The sequence below is a fragment of the Phocoena phocoena genome, chromosome 1 (assembly GCF_963924675.1).
Source record: "Phocoena phocoena chromosome 1, mPhoPho1.1, whole genome shotgun sequence".
NCBI lineage: Eukaryota > Metazoa > Chordata > Mammalia > Artiodactyla > Phocoenidae > Phocoena > Phocoena phocoena.
Window position 1 is genome coordinate 112546325 of NC_089219.1, and position 20065 is coordinate 112566389.

The 20065-nt window shown below is 56.5% G+C and overlaps 2 protein-coding genes across 3 annotated transcripts; both read right to left on the bottom strand.

Moving 5' to 3' along the window:
- Window positions 1-4728: 4728 nt before the first annotated feature.
- PBXIP1 (PBX homeobox interacting protein 1) lies at window positions 4729-12321 on the bottom strand. Of its 2 annotated transcripts, none has more exons than XM_065887436.1 (10): window positions 12271-12321; window positions 10393-10519; window positions 9972-10036; window positions 9733-9898; window positions 7922-8155; window positions 7770-7793; window positions 7395-7477; window positions 7179-7310; window positions 5339-6570; window positions 4729-4810 (listed from the first exon to the last, which is right to left on the bottom strand). In XM_065887436.1, the coding sequence occupies exons 1-10, from the start codon at window positions 12319-12321 to the stop codon at window positions 4729-4731; spliced, it is 2196 nt and encodes a 731-aa protein (XP_065743508.1). The 2 variants fall into 2 exon arrangements, with proteins under 2 accessions (XP_065743508.1, XP_065743499.1); XM_065887427.1 differs by having other exon boundaries at window positions 9733-9913.
- A 3318-nt stretch (window positions 12322-15639) lies between these two features.
- Window positions 15640-19896, bottom strand: PYGO2 (pygopus family PHD finger 2). The gene is made up of 3 exons (XM_065884762.1): window positions 19599-19896; window positions 19103-19152; window positions 15640-18456 (listed from the first exon to the last, which is right to left on the bottom strand). The coding sequence occupies exons 1-3, from the start codon at window positions 19699-19701 to the stop codon at window positions 17389-17391; spliced, it is 1221 nt and encodes a 406-aa protein (XP_065740834.1). The 5' UTR covers window positions 19702-19896; the 3' UTR covers window positions 15640-17388.
- Window positions 19897-20065: the final 169 nt, after the last annotated feature.

The following is a 20065-nucleotide window of genomic DNA, read 5'->3' on the forward strand; positions in this document are numbered from 1 at the left end:
CCTCAGTGGACGAGTCACTCCCCTCTTCTGGGTGTCTCCCATCAGGCCCAGTAAAGGTAAGTGTACAGACTGGTAAGAATTTCTCCAAAGGGCCCCTGCCCTGGAAAGGAACGTGGGAGTGGGGTGGGGGGTAGGAGGGACACAAGGACTGGGAGGTGGGGACGTGCAACTTGATGGAGCAGAGGGGAGACCTGCTGGGAGGCTGGCTCTATCCCTATTCCACATGCTGTACAATCAAGCCCAGCAGCTTCCCCGTCCCCACCCTGCCCACACACCCCACCTCCACCTCACCCCCATCCCCTCCCCTACAAAACCAGCTTCGGCCTTTCCTCCTTCTTTCCTGATATTGCATGAGAATGCAGTCATCCACCTGTCATGAGGCTGGGAAGCTCAGGGTGTCCTTGACTCCTCCCTCTCCCTTGTCCTTGCCCCATCCAAGGCCAGTCCATTCCAATTCACAGCTCTAAATCAGGCCTGTGTGATCTCCCTTCTGAGCTGCTGGCTGACACCTCCTAACTACCTCCAATTTCACATCTCTCCATTCCACCCTTCCGGCTGCCAGCTGCCCTGCACCAGTGTGTATCTCCCTTTTCATGCCCCCTGCCCCTCAGTGCCTTCAGTGGCACCCCTCCCCATTTGCTATGGTAAAACTCCCCCCTTGGACTTGCAGGCAGGCCTGTGGGAGAACTTGCTTCCTTACAGGAACATGAACTTAACACGGTCTGCCCACCAGGCTGTTCCACCGTCTGGAATCCCCTCCCCATCAGCTATCCTATTATCTTCAAGGTCCAGCTCAAAGGCCACCCCCTCCTTCCTCTCCACCTCCCTGGCACCATTAAGAGAGTACTTTTAAAACTCTGCTCGGTGTTAAACTAATCCAATTAGCCTCAAGAGCAAGGATTGTGGTCCCCCCTGGGCACCTAGCACAGTGTTGGGTCTTGAATGCTAGTTGGCGTCTTTTCCCCACCAGCTCCTACTACGCGGTTTGGGAACCAACACCCTCTGCTCCCATATCAGTAGTTCACAGAGGCCTCGGCTTCCCCTTAGAGGTTAAGTAAAATAAAAATAAAACTTTTTTGACAGTACTCTACAGTTTAAAAGTCTTTTCCTCTGTCTTTGCGTGACTCCCTCCATCATCACAACCCGCGAGGGGGGATCCACAGTCTCACTTCAGTGATGAGAAAGCCTAGCCCTAAAGCGAGGAGGCCCATAGGTGCACAGTGGTGGAGACCGGAGACGGTTTCCTGATTGAAAGCTTGCCTGGGCCACAGGTCTAGCTAGTTAGAAGAGACCTGGCCCAGGATAAAGAACGGGTGAGAGGGGAAGGGGCCTGCTTTGGTTCTATATGGGCAGGGCCTATTCTGAAAGCCAAGGGCTACCAGAGAGACGGGCAGCAACCTTAAAGGAAGGCTCACAGAAGAGGTATAGGGAACTCAGACAACTCACCAAGAATTAGTTATAAGGAGCTTCTGTGGCTCAGACGGCTGAGTGGTGAAAGCGGAGAGGAGGGACCAGATGTTGTCTGGGTTCAGGGCAACAGCCCCATACCCACACCCTGCGGTGTCCCTTCTAGACCCTCTGTGAGCATGTGAAGTGTGAAGGGACCGGGAACGTCTGTGATCCAGAACAAGATGAGAGGAGGAGACGTCCCGACACCAGGGTGGCCCTGGGAGGTTCCCATGGCAAGAGCCCACCAATCCAGCATGTCCTTGGGCCCAGCAGAGGGGGCTGGGAGTGGTTCTCAAAAGGAACACATGCCTCTGACCCTCAAGGAGCTTATGGCGTGGTGCAGGCCTGAAGGTGACCACCACCGCACTCTAGCCACCACGCCCATGCCCCCATTCACCAGATGGGTGGGAGTGAAAGGCAGGAGGGAAAAGCCAGGGCCTGGAGGACCTGGGGAGGCAGGAAGAGACGGAGAAGATCCTGGAGGGGGTAAGGGCTGGAGGGAGCAGTGGTGAGAGAAGGCTGAGCTGAGGGCAACGGGAAAGGGGGTGAGGCTGAAGAATGAAGGGCAGGGATGGGAGGGAGGAACAGCAGGTTGGGGGACAGCAGGGAAATAAGTTTAGGGAACTGGCCAAAGGAAACAGAATTTTTCCATTTGAGAGGGGAAGGCCCAAGAGGACCCACTGGGCCGCAACTCCAGTGATTCCCCGAAGGCACCCCAGAGCTGAGCTCTTAGCTGGGGAAGTTCCCAGAGGTAAGGGCAGAAGAGCCAAGTGCTTAAAATATCAAGTGCTTAAATTGGAAGGGCCCAGACCAGACCCTGGAGGCCAAGCCGGGCCGTGTGGCAGAGTCCAGGGGGTCTACACACAGGCTCTCCCCGCCCCTGCATGGCCAGGAACTGTCCCCCAGCTCCAGCCTCCCTTGGCTCATCTCCACATGCTGGGCCTATCACCAGAAAGCATCCTATGATCTGGGACTTGGGGTCCCCCACTTTACCAGTGCTGCTATGGGTGCATGGGTGTGACAGAGAGGGTGGCCTCATGGCCTGTGATGGGCATGAGGATCACCGAGACAGGGTAACCAGAATGGCCAGTGTCCCTGGTGTCCTGGCCCCTCCCCAACATACCCCTTGGGTTCATGGCTTTTTCTTCCTGATTCAGCAGTGTCAGAAACCTCCAGCTCAGCAATATCTACTTCCTGAGTGGCTAAGAAAGAGGAGGGGCTTGGGGGAACTTCCTAGCGTCCCTGAGAGTTCGTTATGCAAATGAAGGAAATGGGCCCTAGAAATGAAACTGAGAAGCCCCAAGCAGCCCACACCCTCTGGGAACCCAGGGGGCCAGTTTGTGTCCCCCTCCCCGAGCACAGCCCCCTCCCAGGACACGGAATACTAAGGCCTAGCCTGAATCCAGGCAGCATAAATTTTGAGCACCTGCAGAAGGTGAGCAACGTGAACCGAGTAAAATAGACCTCCTCACGTGGACAATGTTCCACAAAGCCAGGATGCCAAATCCAGACCTTGGCCCCGGGCCAACCTGTACTTGCTCCTCCTGACCCTCACTCCAGAAACAGAAGCCTCCTTTCCTAAAGCCCCCTTTCACTGACCCTCTGCCTTGGAGGAAGTTCTTCCTTAGGTCTAACTGCAGTCCCTCATGCTGCAGAAAGCAGGCTCCACTGGACTATAAACTCCTTAACACGCCTCTGTATTCTCAGTGCCTCACTGCCTCTGGTACACAATAGACTGCAAATGTTTGCTGAGTGAGGGGACCTCTTTACATGCCCAGCCGGCCCCGCCCCACCCCACAGCTGAATTAAATGAGCGAATACACTTAAAGCCCTTTAACAGTGAGTGGCCCATCCGTCATAGTGTTACAGAAGCAGTTGCTTTCAATTACAGCCCCCTTCTGGGCAGGCCCCCTCAGCTTTACTAACACACTCCTCTGACCTCCTCACACCATCATTCTGTCCCCTACACTCCCAAGGTGCTTTCCAGGCCAATCAAGAATCCCAGTCAGGAAGGACTTCCTAAAGAGAAGCCCAGAGGAATCTGGGTCTTCCTGGGAGAGCTAGCCAGAGAGACGGCCCAAATCAGTGGGGTGGGGGGGGTCCAAGATTTGGGGTACTAAAGTAGTGAGGAAGGTGATGTCTGGAGCAAACGTGGAGCCGAGGCACCACCTAGTGGTCCCTTCACCTCCCCAATCCTGGGGGAGGTGCGGGGGTGGGTCGGGGGTCCCCTTCTCCTCCCTCCTCCACACCCTGAAGGGAGTGAAATCACTTTTGAGTGCCAAATACAAGACAGGTATTTGGTTTACACTGCTTTATTTAATCTCTTCTCCAGCCCCTCAGTCTCCTTTTTTGAGGATTAGAAACCCAAGGCTCCCAGGGATTAACTTGCCCAAAATCACTCAAACTGGATTTGAGCCCAAGGCTCAGACTCCAAAACCCATTCACATATTTCTACATCTCCCAGGGGTGCGGCCAAGGCAGCTGTGAGCAAAATGGGGAGCTCCAGCCCAGAGGGCCTGGGGTTTGCTGCGAGGGTGAGGTGACTGGGAGAGGAGTATATGGGAGAAGGTGAGCACCAGTGCCTACAAGGCGGTGGGTGTGGATGTCCCTTGTGCTTAGAAACAGCCCCAAGTGACAGAGTCTCCACCCAATGTCACAGCTCCAACAGCATTTTATTGGGATCTGAGTCTACAGTTCACGTGTGGAGGTGAGCAGCAAGGCTTAAAAGGGGGTTTTACCCCCCTGGGGACAGCTCCTTCCAAATCTAACAAAACGCCAGGGGAAACCCTCATGCTGGGCCCCCAGCCAGCCAGGATAGTCAAATCCCAGGGGGCCCGGGTCAGCGCGTGCAGCCAAGGAGCCCACTCTCCCCCTCCCCTCCCCTCCCCGACACGCGCGCGCGCACGCGCACACGCACACGCGCACACACACACACACACACGCACACACGCACGGAGGAAAGCTCTCTGGCTTCAGAATTAGAATTGCCCCATCCCCCCTACCTCCACCCCACCCCCAAAAAAACAGGCTTCTCTCCCCTCCCCCCCCCACTGGCATGACACAATCAGGCGGCAAGGGTCACGGCCCCAGGTCCTGAACATTTGCATACATTTGCATAGATAGCAAGGCAGGTCCAGCTAAGACCTTTTTCTAGCAAAAGTGGTTTCAGTTAGGGGCTGGGTGATTTCCGCTCTCCTCGGTGAAGGATATCCAAGGACACCAAACGAGCCAAGGGAGGTGGCAGTTTAACGGTTCCCAGGGGACAGACAGCACGGGGCCTCAGCCCTGGCGCTGGTGGCTGTGTTCCTCCCTGGGCCCCACAACTCTGGGGTTCCGCCAGTGTTTGTCCTTCTTCCCAGACCTGTGGAGAGGCATGGGGCGGGGCGGGGGGGGGGCAATAAGAGGCCTTTAGACAACAATGCCACATCCACATGATGAGAAGGCACTCCCTGAGGAGAGGGGACCCTGTTCCTCTTAAGACAGGCGACACAGGCAGTCACCATCAATCATACGGCGGGGGGGAGGCGGGGGAGTGTGGCCAGACCTGGTCTCCCAGGATGAAGGCCCCAGCTGGGCAGGCGGGAAGGTGGGAAGCAATCTCTCTTGCAGGTATGGGCAGTACAGGGTAACTCGGGAGGAAAAATCCCCCCAGCGCAAAAGGGGACTCCCCAGGACCACTCTGGGGTGAGCACAGGCAGCTTCCTGACCCCAAGTGAAGACAGGAAAAGTACTGGCTGGGGGGAGGGGAGACCTAAAAGCAGAGATAAAACCTCAAACTGAAGAACACCCCGCCACCCCACCCCAGCTCAGGGCCCAGCTCCTTCACACCCCTTACCATCACCTCCTGCCTCCTGCTCCCACCGACCCAACTCCCCCACAGCTTGCCCACCTCTTCTTCAGTGCTTTGTCTCCAAAGAAGTGGCTGAAGATGAAGTCCTCAAAGTCATCCACCTCATCATCATCACCTGTCTGTCTCACTGCCACCTCCTCCAGGCTGTCCTCCAAGGCATCTACAAAGTCCCGGAAGCGGAGGCGGTCATGGCGGAAGATACCGTCCTCACCAAAGTAAGCAGGAGAAAGGGGTAGCTCCTCGGTCAGTTGCCTGGCCCAGGGCAGCCGCGCCAGGTACGTCCTCAGCAGAGAGGCCAGCTCCTGTTGCCGCACAGGGGCCAGCTCCATGCCAAAGAAGGCCAGGCCCTCCTGACGGGCACACTCGTGCACACCCGAGCAGCCCTGGGGTGCCTGGTACTTGTGCCTCAACAGCTCTGCCCAGAGTGGGAGGGGGTCATGCCTGTCTTTAGCCCCCTCCTTCCACTGAGGGTGTTTCTGCCTTTCTCTGGAGGAGTGGGGGCTCCCACTTTTCCTGGGGGGCTCCTTAGAACCCTGTTGCTTGCCGTCCTTCTTGCTGGCCCACTCCTCCACCCATGGCTTGCCCTCCTTCCACCTCCCTGCCAGCTCCCTGTCCTCCTCACCCCCCCAGCTCTTCTTCTTTTCCCGGCCAGATTCCTCCTTCTTATGTTTCCAGTGGTCAGTCTTCCGGTCCCTCTGCCCATCCCACCACTTTTCCTTTCCGCTCCACTCCCTGGAACTCTGGAAGTGAGGCTCCTGATGCCAGGCCTCTGAGGCATTGGCAGGGACCCCAGGGCGCTGGCCCCAGTTCTCCATGCCCTGCAGCTTCTGGGCCAGCCTGTGACCAACCTCAGCCAGGCCAGCATGGGCTGGGTCCCCTCGGCCCACATCCCTCAAGCTCTGCTCCAGGTCCCGCTGCACAGACCCCAGCAGCCGCCGCTGCCTCTCCAACTCTTGTCTTAATGACTGGGCCTCAGCCTCTAGCTGTTTCTTCTGCTCCAGGAAGCCAGGGCTTGGCACCTGCCCCCTAGGGCCTTGCTCCTTGGTGACCTTGCCAGCCCGCAGGCCTCTGCCCCCATAGCGACACACCCCATCTGTGCCCCGGACACAGTCAGCCTCCAGGCCCTGGAGCTGGGCCCGCAGCTGCTGCAGCTCTAACTCCAGGGCCCGCTGGGAGGCCTCGCCCTGCTGTAGGGCCCCTCGGAGCCGGGCATTCTCCTCTTCCAGCCCTTTGGGCTGATGCATCAGGCTCTGAAGCTCTTCCTTCTGGGCCTGGAATGGGAGTAGGGATGGAGAGGACAAGGAGGAGTCAAGGACGACCCCAGTGCCTTCTACCCTGATTCCATTCCATCATAGACTTTATGGCCTGGGAAACTCTGAGGATCTGGTTCTCATCCCCTGCCCCATCTTCACCCTTCACCAGACCCTGGGATCCCCAAATTCCATCACAGGCCTCAGCTTCTATGTCCTTTTTAAGCACACACTTCTCCGATTCACTGAAAGATAGCCAAGATGTGGCTGTTGTTGCCCAATTTCCACCTCCCATACCCAGAGCAGACATTACTAATTGATCCCAGCACTTCTTTCCCATTGAGCCTTGGCATGTTCTTCAAATCCTTCTCCACACAATGCTCCAGGTGGACCATGCCAATCAAGCAGAGGTGGCATGCCACGTGAAGCAGGTATGCCAGTCCTGGCCTAACCCTTAGCATGCAGGACATGAACAGAGAACTGAGAAGATGACTTCACTATAGTGGGAAAGGGAGGGGATCAAGGTGTGCAGGTGAATACAGGAAACTTCTTTTGGGGGAGGACACTAGGACAGACAGACACCTGGCCTAGGGAGGGTGTGTAGTCCACCCGCTCCTGCTTGTGCCCACCTGCAGCTGGGCCTGCAGCAGCCGGATATCCTGGTTCTCCTTGGCCAGCTTGTCCAGCAGAAGGGCCATGTTCTGCAGGCTGGGAACACTGTCAGGGGGCGCTGAGGTCTGCAGCTGCTGCTTTAGCCCATCCTAAGGGCAAAGGAGCCAGTCACCCCCGCAGCCCTGAATCTCCCCCATCAGGCCCCTCACACCAATGGAGAGTGTCACACATGCCTGCCCATCCCCCTCAGCCTCCAGCATCTCAGTATCCGAGCCGGTATCTGGGAAGACCTGCAGGTCCGCTTCCTCCATGGGCCCTGTGGGAAAGTGAAATCCTGAAACTGGCCCCAAGGCACACAGGGCCCTCTCCTCCGCCCGCCCCCCCCCAACACACACAGTCACCCTCCTGCCCTGGACCCGCCCTATGGCTGAGAGTCCAGCGAGGTAAAGGGTCAAGGGTCACCCTGAATAGCTGACAAGACCTATAACTGAGCAAAAAATATACAGCCCCCAGCATCCCTACTCCTGACCCAGAGAACTGCCCCCATCAGCCTCCCTCAGGGCTGGAAGGGGACAGACACGAACCAGTCAGGGTCCGTCCTCACTCACCACTTTCAGCCTCTGAGAGATCACCTGAAATGGAGACAGAGGAGTCTGGTCAGGCCCTCAGAGGAGGGGCTGGAATGGAGTGAAAGTGCGGCAGGAGGGCAGAAGAGGCCAGAGTGGAGGCTTAAGGCCTCATCAGGAGAGGGACCACTCACCGGAGAAGAGGAGGATCCCCAGACCCAGCAGAACCAGGGCCCCGAGGAGACACATGTTGAGGGAGATGCCCAGCTCCCTGCCCGCACCCTCACCCCCGGCCTGGTCCTCCACACCCAGGGGGGCTGCAGGCTGAGGAGTGCTGGGCTCCCGGCCCCGCCGTCTCCGCAGACCCTCCACATCCATGTCGGTGTCGTCCTCACTGCTGGAGCAGTGGGCCTCCTCCCTGATCCAAGCTGGAGGAAGGGATGGGGACAGGGCAGTAAAGCAACGGAAGCGATGGGACATACAGAGAGACGGGAAACAGAAGTGAACACGAGAGGCCCCCAGCCCTGACCACAGAGGGGGCACGTGGAGACCCTGCCCACATCTGCCAGGGCATTAGTGACCACCCCCGCCCAGTCTGGAGGCGGGAGACCAGTCCTTTAGTGTATATATGTCAATCCCAATCTCCCTATTCATCACACCACCACACCACCCCCCCACTTTGCCCCCTTGGTGTCCATACGTTTGTTCTCTATGTCTGGGGGGAGACCAGTCCTTTCAATCTGCAAACTACAAGAGCAGCTTTCACCCTAAAAGTGCACTCCTTCCTCCCACACGTGCCTCACGTGGAGCACCTTCCTGGCTCTGGGTTCTGCCCGAACCCTGGCCACTCCTTCCCAGTGCCTCCGCTCAGTCCCTGGCTCTTCCCGGTCCTAGAGGCAGAGGTCCCCCTGGCACCATTCCTGCTTTTCTGCTCTTCCCACCGTACACACAGTCACCTGCTATCTCACCCACCCCGCTGGCTTCCCCACAGAGCAGATGAGTCCCTCATCTGTAACTCCCAACCTGGCTTCCCTGGAGCTCCAGGCGCGGACGTCTGTCTGACTGCCTCCTGGCCACTCCCACCTGGGTGTCCCTGGGGACCAAACACTCAACACATTGCCCTCCAAACTGGTTCTTTCTGGTGTTCCCCCACTGCAGGGCAAGACGCCACTGCTCCCACCTAGCCAACCTCAGCCCTCCCTCTTCACCCCACACGCAGACAGTTCGACAATTTGACACCTAAACATCTCAACGTCACTCACCTTTTATCTGCCTTAGTTCAGGTCTTCCTCGGCTTTGTCAGTTGCCCCCTAAATGGCCCCAGCCCCCGGCCTCCCCCTCCACCCTGTCACCCCTCAACAGAGATGGACTCATACACTCCTCTACCACCAGCGCTGGAAACAGCCTCCTCAGCACAGGATAGGCGGCCCCATCCCTTTGTTGATGCTGCAGCCTTGGCCTAGAATGTTCTCTTCCTCCTACCCTACCGACTAAAATCCTACTCTTTGCTCAAGGCTCCACTCAAATGACACCTCCAGTGTGGCCCTTTCCCCAGCTGTCCCCGCCTCTCCCTTCCCCTCGACCTGTCCCGTGACTAACCACCCTCCCCCTCCTTTTTGCGCCCCTCATAGGTCTGACTTGCATCTTGACTTGGTCTAGTCCACCTCTTACATAGGCCATGAAGCCAACCTCTTTCCCCAGAGCTGACACACGGAAGGGACTCAGGGAATAAGAGTTGCATCTAGAGGCAAGAAAAGAGGAGGCCCCACGGCAGAGACAAAAGAGTCGACCAGAACTAGGCCCTGCCACTTACCTGCTGTGTGACTTAACCTGAGCCTCAGTGTCCCCAGGGGTGGTGGTAAGGTTTCACTGATACAATTTAAGGAGGGCACCAAGCTGCTAAGTCCTAGGGCCTGGCCCAGAGCTGTGTTCAGTAGCGATATCTACTCCCACTCCCACACCTTCTAGAAGGATAGTGACAGGGGGAGACAAGGAGAACTCTCACCTGTTTGGGGGGATGAGAGCAGGCTGTTGGGGGGACTCTGATCCTCCAGGTCCTGTGTGTCCAGTCCCAGGCCTACTGCCTCGGGGGTCTCCTCCAAGTCTCCCTGGACCTCTGTGTCTCCTGAGCCAGGGGACTCCATTCCACGATCATCACCTTCCAGGACACCCTGATGCAGACACAGCTGTGAGCAGCTCCCGGCCCTCCCCATTTCCTACCCTTCCCCCAGTGAAGGTCCTCACCTTGGCCTCAGTCTCCTCTGGCAGAATGGGCCTGGACTGGGAGCTCTCACTCTGGAACAGGGTCTCTGTGGCAGGAGAAAAGGCTAAGGAGAAACACCACTACCCCACCAACGGAATGTGCTACACGACCCTCTGGCTCCCACAGGCCCCAACCAAGTTGGAAGGGGAAGGAGAAAGCCAGGGTAGAATGAGGGAAGGTTTTTTTTTTTTAACATCTTTATTGGGGTATAATTGCTTTACAATGGTGTGCTAGTTTCTGCCTTACAACAAAGTGAATCAGCTATACATATGAGGGAAGGTTTTAAATTGAGATTAATGCCAGAAATAAGACCAAGCAGCCTCCCTCTCCCTGAGGAAACTGGGAAACACCAGAACATGGAGGAGAGGTGGTTGCACCCCACCCTCAGTACGGCCCTGTTACCTTCTCCATCCAAGGTCCCAGCTAACTCCTCAGCAGCTGCCTTGGAGGGGCTCCAAGGGGCCTGGGGAGCTCTCTCGGATTCTAGGTCCATCCTGGATTCAGGGCCCAGGGTCTCCACAGGCAGGTTCTGGGGGGAGGGGCATAAGCAGAAAGGCTGCTCCAGAGGAAGGACAGCAGGACGAAACCAAGGGGTGCTCTACTGGGGTGCCTGGGACCAGCCGCACTGCTCAGGGACCTCAACCCACATCTCACAAAAATACAATACACTCTGTAGTGGGCTGCTCCAAAGTGGGGACGGGGCGGGGGTCAGCTGGCACTGCAGCATCTCAGCTCTACGCAGTGTTCGGCCGTTCCCTAACCTCACTTGCTGCTCTGAGAACTTTCAGAGGCCAAGTTTCTGTTAAATGAAGAAGCACCACTGGACCAAGGCGGTGGACCACTCTACAAACCCGGTGCCCCCCACCTCCCCAGAGAAGCCGGCTAGAGCCTGGGTCTCCCTCCCCACAAGTGACCAACTCAGTTATTGGTTGGAAGGTGGGAGGATGGCAAGAGAACAAAGTCCCCTGGATGCCTAAGGATCACGGTCCCAACCGCCGCAGGCTTCCCCCACAGTTGCCCTCAGAACGGGCCACCCACTCTAGTTACATCTTCCAAGCTTTTCTGGCCTTTCCCCCCTCCCCACACACTCCTCTCCCAGGAGCTGACAGAAACGTGACTCACCCCAGCCACAGCCAGACTGTCTCCCAAGGTGCTCTCAGCCCGGCCGTCCAGCCACGGCCTCTCCTTTCTCCGCCTATGCCCCCTTGACAGGCCACCGCCCGCTCATCCCATCCATGGCTCCCGCTATCCTTCCAAGAATAATTCTTGACCTTAGTATGTTTCTTTACAATTTTCAAGTCACTTTTTTCTCATGGCCCCTCCTACCAGGCAAGAATCACAACTCCCCTTTTACAGGGGAGAACAGAGAGGTGAAACGACTGGCCCAAGGTACCCCAGCTGTCAGCAAAGGCACCTCAACAGGGCGCCAGGGCTCTGGCTGGGAGCATGGTGTCCGTCCCCTCTGCCGGCCAGCCCTAGTCCATGCGCCCTGCTCCAATCATCCTGAGAGCAGCTCCCTCACCCCCAACTGGTCTCCTCAAGGCCACTCAAACCCGACGCCTTTAACTCAAGCTCCTCACCTTCTTCCCTCCCTGCGGTACGAACATACCAAGCCCTTGATAAACCTTCTCCAGACACTCAGCCCCCCAATCCCGCTGGCCCCCTTCTCAGTGGCTTCAGGGCACAGCGGTCTACTGGGATCCCGCTCCACCAACTACAACCTGGACTGCAGGACCTTCAAAACGCTCTCCCCCAGTTCCCACCCAGCCCACACAGTGGCTGCACCCTCTGCCCAAGGCAGTAATGGTCCTGACTCCCTCCAACTCAGAGCCCTTCCACGATTTCCCATCAAAGAGGAGGCCCGAATGCCCGAGCCAGGCCCTTCAGGCTTCTTCTGGAGGTTCCCAGGCTCTGGCCCAACCTCACTTCAACACCGTCTGACCCATGTCTCCACCTCCTCCAACGGACCTCCTTGGTCTCCCCCAACACGGCTCTCCCACTGTTGCCTCAGAACCTTTGCTCATGCTGGTCTCCCACCAGAATATCTTCCCTGCTTCTCACAGCTTACCCCAGCAATTTCCTTCTTTCAAGGCATGGTCCAAGTCCCAACACCTGACTCCTAGGGCCTGATGGCCTTCTCCCTGCCACTAGAGTTCCTCTCACAACCAGCAGGAGGTGATGCACATGATCACCAAGACCAAGGAAGGTGACAGACGCAGCAAGCAGCCCAGCCCTGCAGGAACCCCCATTCCATGTGGCTCCCAGGCCTGCTTTTCCTACCTCTGAGCCGGCAAGCACCCAGCTATTGTCCGAGTCTGGGCAGGAGGCCATAGTTGCTGAGGTCCCCAAGGCTACTGAGGCTGCTACCTGCAGAAAAAGTCTTTCTTAAGGACCCCAGCTCCCTTCAGGGGAGGCAGGATGGAGACAGCAGCCTCGACCGGGTTCCAAGGTTTAAGGGCTGGGCAGCCACTACCACAGCCAGCCTGGTTCCAGTCTTCTGACCCCAACACCTCAGCTCTTCTGGGCAGTATTTGCCTTTCAAATCAGAACGTACCAACAGCCACAGTGAAGCCTGCCTCTGCCAGGGACCGAAAGAGCCCTTGGTAAACTGGGAAACAGAACTGACCTTGAAAGGTCAGAGAAGCATAGGGCTGGAAGGGCTTTGGGAAAAATCCAGGCCAACTCTCTCATGTTATAGTCAGGGAAAATGAAGGGAAATGAAGGCCAGAAAATTGGCTGACATGACTTGCCAACGATGAACAGCTAAAAAGAGTGAGGAACAACCCAGCCCTCCCTTCACCTCCCCAGCCTCCTCCATAATCACCACCTTCTTCCCCAGAGCCTAGAAAAGAAGACTCAATGGCCTCCTTCACCCCCAAGTCACCCACCCATCACCCACCATAAGTCCTTTCTGTGGTCTAGTTCAGGGGTCTTGTACACTGGCTGCACAATGGAATCACCTAAGATTCTGATACAACTGTGTTCAAGGGTCAGGCTCAGGGAAGGATTTTTTTTTTAATCTCCCAAATGATTCTCATTTGCAGCCAGGGTTGAGAACAGCTGGCATAGCTTAGATCCACCTCAATGTACCTTTAGTAAATCTCTTTGTCACTCTCACTCTCCATTCTAAGTTGTTTCCCTTCTTAGTAAACTCCAGAATTTCATCTTAGGGAACTTGAAGGTGACTGGCAAAAGGGATTTATGGCAGCTATCATGTATAAAGCACTTTACAGTTTGCAAAGCATGGACAAAAATCAGGGTTGTGGTCCTAACCCCTGCTAATCTGCTCTGACTTGGCCGGGTGGGCGTGGGAAGTTACTCCAGTTTCCAAAGCCTGACACAAGGCAGGATGAGAAGAGGACCTACCCCTCCATCCATGGCCTAGACTACTCCCCCAGGCTGGCAATTGGGACCCGGCATAAAGGTGGAGGGATAGAGGAGCTGACCCCCTCGAATCTGGGATTGTGATCCTTTAGAGGAGACTACATGACTGCTTGTTGATGGACTAGAAAGGTGGCAAGTGGAAAAGGACTCTGAAAGGAAACCCTGGGAAAATGGAAGTGAGGCTGGGGTAGAAGTGTGGCAGCTCTACCTTGGGAAACCACCACAATTCCCCTTTCTGTTTGAGCTAGTGTGAGTCCTACATGGTGCCCTAAAAACCTCCTGTGGCCCTTGCCAATCAAGATCCAAGCCCAGGACAGATGAAGGACCCCTCACAGCATCCCCCAATACCCATGCCTCCCAGACACATGCACCCATCCCACAAGGAGACAGGAGAATGGCTGCAGTGACTTCTCCACACCACGTCCAACAGGACACCCCTGGCCGGTTTCTACAGGCATCCACAGAACCATCACTGTGCTGCCTTCTGGTCTCAGGCCCCAACCCCGCCATTCTGTCATCATCTCCCCATCCCCAGTTGCTGCGTGTGACTCTTAACAGGTGGTGGCAGGAAGGAAGTAGCAGCAGCTTGGTCTGAAGTCCCTGTTTATCCCTGGCTGTGTACAGCCTGCTCAGGTCCTCCAGAACCAGGCACCATGGCAACCAGGGTGATGTCAGACACACTGTTTCCATGGAAACCAGCAACGGTATTTGGGTCAACAAGACAAATATTTCTGAGACCCGAACAGAAGACAGTCTGTTCCAAACCCTGGTTGGTATCTCTATCTTGGTTGGGTTCACCCAGCATTCCAAAAGATCTCCCAGTTCTCCCAAGCCAGCATCTCACTGCCTTATTAGGAAGTTCCTTCTGCTGTTTAATCCCCACCCTTCCCTGCTATTTTCAGATCTCTTTCTTCTCATCAACCTCTTGGAAGAAAACCCACCTCCACCCTCTCCTCACTACTCCCTCTCTTTTCATTCAGGCAGGATTCAACAAAAACGTCCTGTAAGGACTGTCAGGGATTTGTGCTGTTTCTAAAAGACAGCTAAAGGGGGAGCTCTCCCTCTCTGTACAAAGCTGGGAAGTCTCATCCAGCTAATTTCAACCCCTCTAAGAGTTGTTCCCCCAAACCTCTAACGCAAAGGACCTAGGACTTGTCTGGGGGACCCAGAGCAAGTTTCTGTTTTGGAAACGGCCGCCCATGATCCCCCTTCCGCCGGCCCAGAAGTAACAAACAGCTCTGCAGATCCTCGGTGGGGCCCAACCCTTCAGAGTTCTGCCCTTCCTCTCCTCCATTCTTCCTCTCTTACGGAGATCTATGGCCCCTTCCCCGCTAGGGCATTACCTGACCCAGCTCTTGCTTCAGTCTTCAGCTGAACTTGTTGCTGGCTCTCCAGCTTCACAGCCCCGAGAAAGGAAGGTCATGTGACTAAGGACTGGCCAATGGAAAGTCAAGTTCCCTGAGGGGGCGGAAACTTTTGGCCAATAACAGCTAAACTTGAGAGCCAGGGGTGGAGAGCGGGTACCTGCAGAGCCCCTAAACCTGGGTTTACCTCCCGGTGGGACACTGGACTTTCAACAAACTGAATCCTGGGTCACCTTCCCTCCTTTCCCAGTGTCTAAACAATTTCTGGAGGGAAGACCCAAAACTGAAAGGCAAGGCGTGACATCTCCAGGACCAGGAGCCAGGTTGGTTCCCGGACAGACAGAGACAGCTGCAGGATGGGGGAGGGGAGAGGGGCAAATTATGTGTTGGAAATAGCCCTCCTGCCACTCTCCTTACCCTGCTCCGGTGCGGATTAAGGATGCCGCTGTTTTTTTTAAAGGGGGATGGGGGATTGAAAAGCATCCAAAAATGAAATCTGCTAGACCAAGGCAGCCCCATCCCCCACCCCTGGAGCTACGCTCGACCCCTAAACCAAACAACTCGGGAGTGGGAGTGCGGGCGCTAACCCCAGAAGCTCTAAAGGCAGTTGTCTCCCTGAAGCCTTGGAGCCAAAGCTCCTGCTTGGCTCCAAGCCTAGCCCAGGAACATGCTCAGAAAAGAAACTTGTTTCTCGCAGCAGGGACACAGGGGGAGAGGTGGAGCCAAAAAGCCTCCCTGGGCCCTGCGGCTTGTACCAGGGTCAGCACAGGGGCCCGAGTCTTTCTGCCATTCCCACCTCCAAGGACCCTGAGGGATACATATCCTCACCCCGCAACCATCCTGACCAGCAGTGACTGCTTCATTCCAACCCTGTACACCCCAACAGCAAGGAGTCCTGGTCTGGATTTTCCAAGTCATTTTATTAACCCAACCATACAAAACTTTCCCCACCACGTCTCTGCCACCCCCACTTCCTTCCAAAAAGCAGTGGACTGAGAGGGAGAGAGGGACTGAGCTGACACGCCCACCCCCCCACCCCCCCACCCCCCGCAAGAGCCATCTTACCAAATGCAGAGATGGGGGAGACCACAAAAATAGCAACCGATAAAAGAGGGGCAAACAGAACCACAAACACAACACAAAGCTCAGCAGTGGGGGGGGGGGGGGGGCTGCCATCTCTGCTGTTCCACGGCAGGGAACACTGGAGAGAGGCCCAGAGGCCTCTCCCTTCTTTCTCACAGCCTCAGAGGCTGCATGCTGCACCTGGGCAGGCAAGAGTTCTGCAGTATACCTTTGTCTTCTCTTCACACCCTAGGGTCCCGGGAGAAGTGGGGGCAGGGGAACACCAGCTCCTCTCAGGGCCACACCCCAAGCCTGCCTTCCCCACCCCACTGAGGAATGTGTGCAGGAGCTGTAAGGAAGAGACAGCAGCTGTGAGGGGCTCCTGCTAAGGCCGCTCGCCCATCTCTGGCAGGCAGTGCTTACAAAATAAAATAAAAACAAAGCCCAGTGCAGGACCCTGGCTGAGAGGAATGAGAACAGCTAGATCACCAGGCCGGAGAAGATATAAAGAATAGCAGGGAAAGAGAGAAACAAAAAACATCCAGGCTCTGGATTGCATTTTAGTACCATGGCAATAAGGGTCCTGCCACCTCCCCACCCACAGGCAGGGACAGGGATCCTTTCATCAGGAGAAAAAATGAGGTATAAGGGCTCTGCGCCTCTTCAAGCTTTCCTTCAATCAAGCCAGGGAAGCAGGGAAGTAAGGGCGCCAAAAGTTGAAGACCAGCGCTGGGAATAATGTGCAACAGATGGGGGCGTGTACAGCCAGAGTCCAGGCTTCCAGGACAGTCCAAACATCAAATATTCTGCTCTGTCAGACCACATATCCCAATTTTTAGCAAAAATATTGTCATTAGGGAAAAAGCACAAGAGAGTCTGAGAAAGGACCAGTGACTTTGGTATGAGGAAGATATGTCCTGACAGCATCTCTTACCTACTGTCTTGAAGCCCCAAATCACCAACAAACTGCCATAGCCACGTACTCTCCTGCTTCTTCAAGCTATTTGGTTCTCTGAGGGGGGAGGAGTTGGGTAGGTCTTGGAGGAGGCAAGGGGAAGGTAAGAAAAGGGGAAAATCTCCATTTATTCTCTAAAGCTGTTTCCCAGCACCCGTGAAAGGGCTACTGCAGAGATGGGAAGAGACCCCCAACTCCTCTGGCCAGAAACCTTTAATACTGGACTCCAAAACCTAAGGCTAGGGGGCTAGATAGGAGTGTTAGGCACAGGTGTTGGGGGCATCCATCATCTGTAGAGGGGACACCCCTGCCCTTCAGATCTTCCTCCAGCCTCTTTTCTCTTGCAGTCGCACCCCTAGGCCTCCAGAGACAGCCACCAAAAATGGCTCTGCTTGGCAGGGCTTTGGTTTCCTGGACCTCTGTAGATCTCAACACGTAAGTTTCCAGAAAAGTGAGCAAGCCAGGCTCTTCTGCCTGCCCGTCTCAGTTCCTTTTCTGCCCCCAGGAGACATTGTGTTTCTGCCCCATGGGGATGGGAAGCCAGTGGAAACAAGGACCAAGAGCCAGACAGGAAAACCACCACCCTGGAAGAGCAGGGAGGAACGTATGCACTTCCTGGGCACCTCGCCAGCATCACCCATCGTTAGCAGCCACCAGCTGCCCCATGCCCTCGCGGATGTAGACAGACTGGATCTCCTTGGTCTTGAGGCAGAGATCGCAGGCCCAGACAGCAGAGGCCTCAGTGGTCAGCAACCCATAGGCGCTCTCAGTCATGCCCGTGCACTCGCGGTGGAACCACTTCTGGCAGGAAGCCTCACACAGAATGGCATCTTGGTCGTCGTTCACCTCACTCCGACAGGCACCACATGGATACACCAGGCCTGGGGGAGGCTGGGGCCCTGAGCCCGCACTTGTCTTGCCAGGGGGTGCCAGGCTATTGGCATCTGGGGTGCCCCCACCCCGCCCACTGCTGTTTGGGGGAAAACTGGGCTGATTTCCATTAACAGCAGCAGCCGGGGAGCCTGAGTGGGGCTCCTGGGGAAAAGCAGTGGGAGCAGGTGTATTTAAGGGCTTCCCCCCATCCTCACCACCAGGGCCAGGAAAGCCAGGGTCCGGACCAGGGAAGGGACTTGTGTTGGGGGGCAAGCTGGGGAGGCCCTGACCAGGTCTCTGGAGAGGAGAAGGACCAAAAGGTGCCCCTGGCTGGGCAAAGCGTTGAGGGAGAGAAGGGGGGCCCAGCTCCCCTCTGGGAGGCTGTCCCATGGTGGGTGAGATCATGGGGCCAAATCCCCCCACGGGGCCTGGCATCATCTGCCCACCAGGCGGGCTAAAGTTTTGACCCAGAGGCTGGTTGAAGGGTTGGCTGGGAAAGTTCATGTTGCCTGGGGGAGGGTAGCCAGGGCCCTGTGGGGGCATGTTGAAAGCAGGACCCATGGGGTTGGGAGGAAAAGGGGGGGGCTGTCGACGAAGAGGCTGGGGGCCTCCTCCACCCCCAGTGCCATAGCCTGGGGGTACCTGGCCTGCCATGCCCCCCTGTACACGGAAGCCCCCAAAGGGGACAGGACTGCCCAGGAATGGAGGGGCTGCGCCCCCCACCTTAGGAGCTCCGAAGTCATCCTCAAAAGGGTTGGATGCGACCAGGTGATCGACCATGGGAGTCGGGGGTGGCGCAAACTCCGTCAGATGTGAGTATGCAGGGCCCTGGGGGAAAAGAGGAGGGAAAGAGGGTCATGGAGGGAGACGGAGAGCTAAACCAAGAGAGCGTCAGAAACACAATACACATTTTTGGAGGCTGGTACTGGCCAGCTCAGATCTTAAATCAAGATGGACTTTAGAATGCAACAAAGAAACTGAGAGTGGAGAGCAGAACCAGCATAGTGCAGTAACTGTGTTTTGAAAACAGGCAGAACTACGCTGGAATCCTAGCTCTGACACTGAGTAACTTCAAGGCCCTGGTGCAGGCATTTAACTTTTTTAAGCCTCAGATTCCTCATCTGTAAAATAGTGACAATACCCATCTCCCCAAACTGCTAGTTTTAGCACAATCCCTGACACTTAGAAAACGTTCAGTAAGTGGTAGCTGTTAACATCATGTGGGAAACACGACAGCACAAACGGGGGAGAGAATGTTTCTAATCCTGACTGATAAGACCTTTGGTCAAACCATCTCATCCCCACCCCTACCCCTAAAATCTGTTATGAAGTTGAAGGAAAGGACCGGAAACAGAACAAGAAAGACAATTTTCTCTTCTCCCCGCGGCTTATGCAAAGTAGAGACATTGGAGGGGCAGAGCAGAGCACCTAAAGGAGCTACTAGGAATTACCCCCGCCACCAACCACCATTCACCTGAGTATTTGACTTCCTTCGCTTCTTTTCTGGGCTCTTCATTTGCAGACCTGGAAAAGTAGTAAAACGCAGACACAAGTTTCCCTGAAGTTTCCCCAACCTCCTCTCTGGCAGCCATGATATAAGGAACTCTTCTAACTTCATTATACTCTTGTTTATTTACTTCACAGATACTAACAATGGTACACTTTGAAAAATAAATTGGACGCTACACTCTCAGCTGCCTCTTCCTTCAAATGAGACGCCCCATCTCTTGATACCCTCAGACTCCCAAGTGGCTCCTGAACTCTAGGTGCCCCAAACTCTAGGATCCGCAATCTGTGAACCCCTGCCCGCAACCCCTGGAGGGCTTCACCCACCCATCCTTTTCACCTGAGCCTCCCCGCCCTTCAGAGTCCTCAGCCAGAGGACCACCACCTCCCCCGCCCGCCAGCCCTCCCTCCGAGCTCCCCGACTTCTCGGCCTCGCCAGCCCCAGGCCCCCTCAGCGGTCTCACCGGCCTTGCCCTGTTTCCTCCCGGTGCTGGGTGGCGCAGGGGGCGGTGCGGGGCCGCCACCTCCCTCCAGCTTGTCCGGTGGGGGCGGCGCCGAGGCGGCCATGGAGTGGGGGACCGGGGTCAGCGGCGGCGGGGGACGGACGCGCCGTGGGGTTGCACCATGGCCCGGAAGGGGAGGCTGGGGCGGCGCAGGCCCCCGCGCGGCAGCAAGCCGGAGGTGCGGCGAGGCGGGGTCGGCGAGCCCGGGGGCCAACTGCACTCTCGCCCAGCCTTACCGCCCGCCCGCGGCCGCAGCCACAGGAACCGGAACTCGGCGTGGCAGCCACCACTGCGCACGGCAAGGAGGGGGAGCGAGGCCCGGGTCACACCCTCCCCCGAGCGCCGGGCGGGCAGGGCGGTACCAAGGCACGACCCTGGGGCGGGGGGCCGTCCCAAGCCGGGGAGCACCGCGTGCCCGCTTACTAGGG

Excerpts from the sequence above, each read along its gene's own strand:
- PBXIP1 (XM_065887427.1), bottom strand. The coding sequence starts at position 12,321 with ATGGCCTCCTGCCCAGACTCGGACAATAGCTGGGTGCTTGCCGGCTCA. Across the intron at positions 8,156-9,732 it reads GCTCTCATCCCCCCAAACAG|CTTGGATCAGGGAGGAGGCC; the intron begins GTGAGAGTTCTC and ends CCCTTCCTCCAG. Across the intron at positions 4,811-5,338 it reads GACAAAGCACTGAAGAAGAG|GTCTGGGAAGAAGGACAAAC; the intron begins GTGGGCAAGCTG and ends GCCTCTCCACAG.
- PYGO2 (XM_065884762.1), bottom strand. The coding sequence starts at position 19,701 with ATGGCCGCCTCGGCGCCGCCCCCACCGGACAAGCTGGAGGGAGGTGGC. Across the intron at positions 19,153-19,598 it reads GAGGAAACAGGGCAAGGCCG|GTCTGCAAATGAAGAGCCCA; the intron begins GTGAGACCGCTG and ends CTACTTTTCCAG. Across the intron at positions 18,457-19,102 it reads GAAGGAAGTCAAATACTCAG|GGCCCTGCATACTCACATCT; the intron begins GTGAATGGTGGT and ends CTTTTCCCCCAG.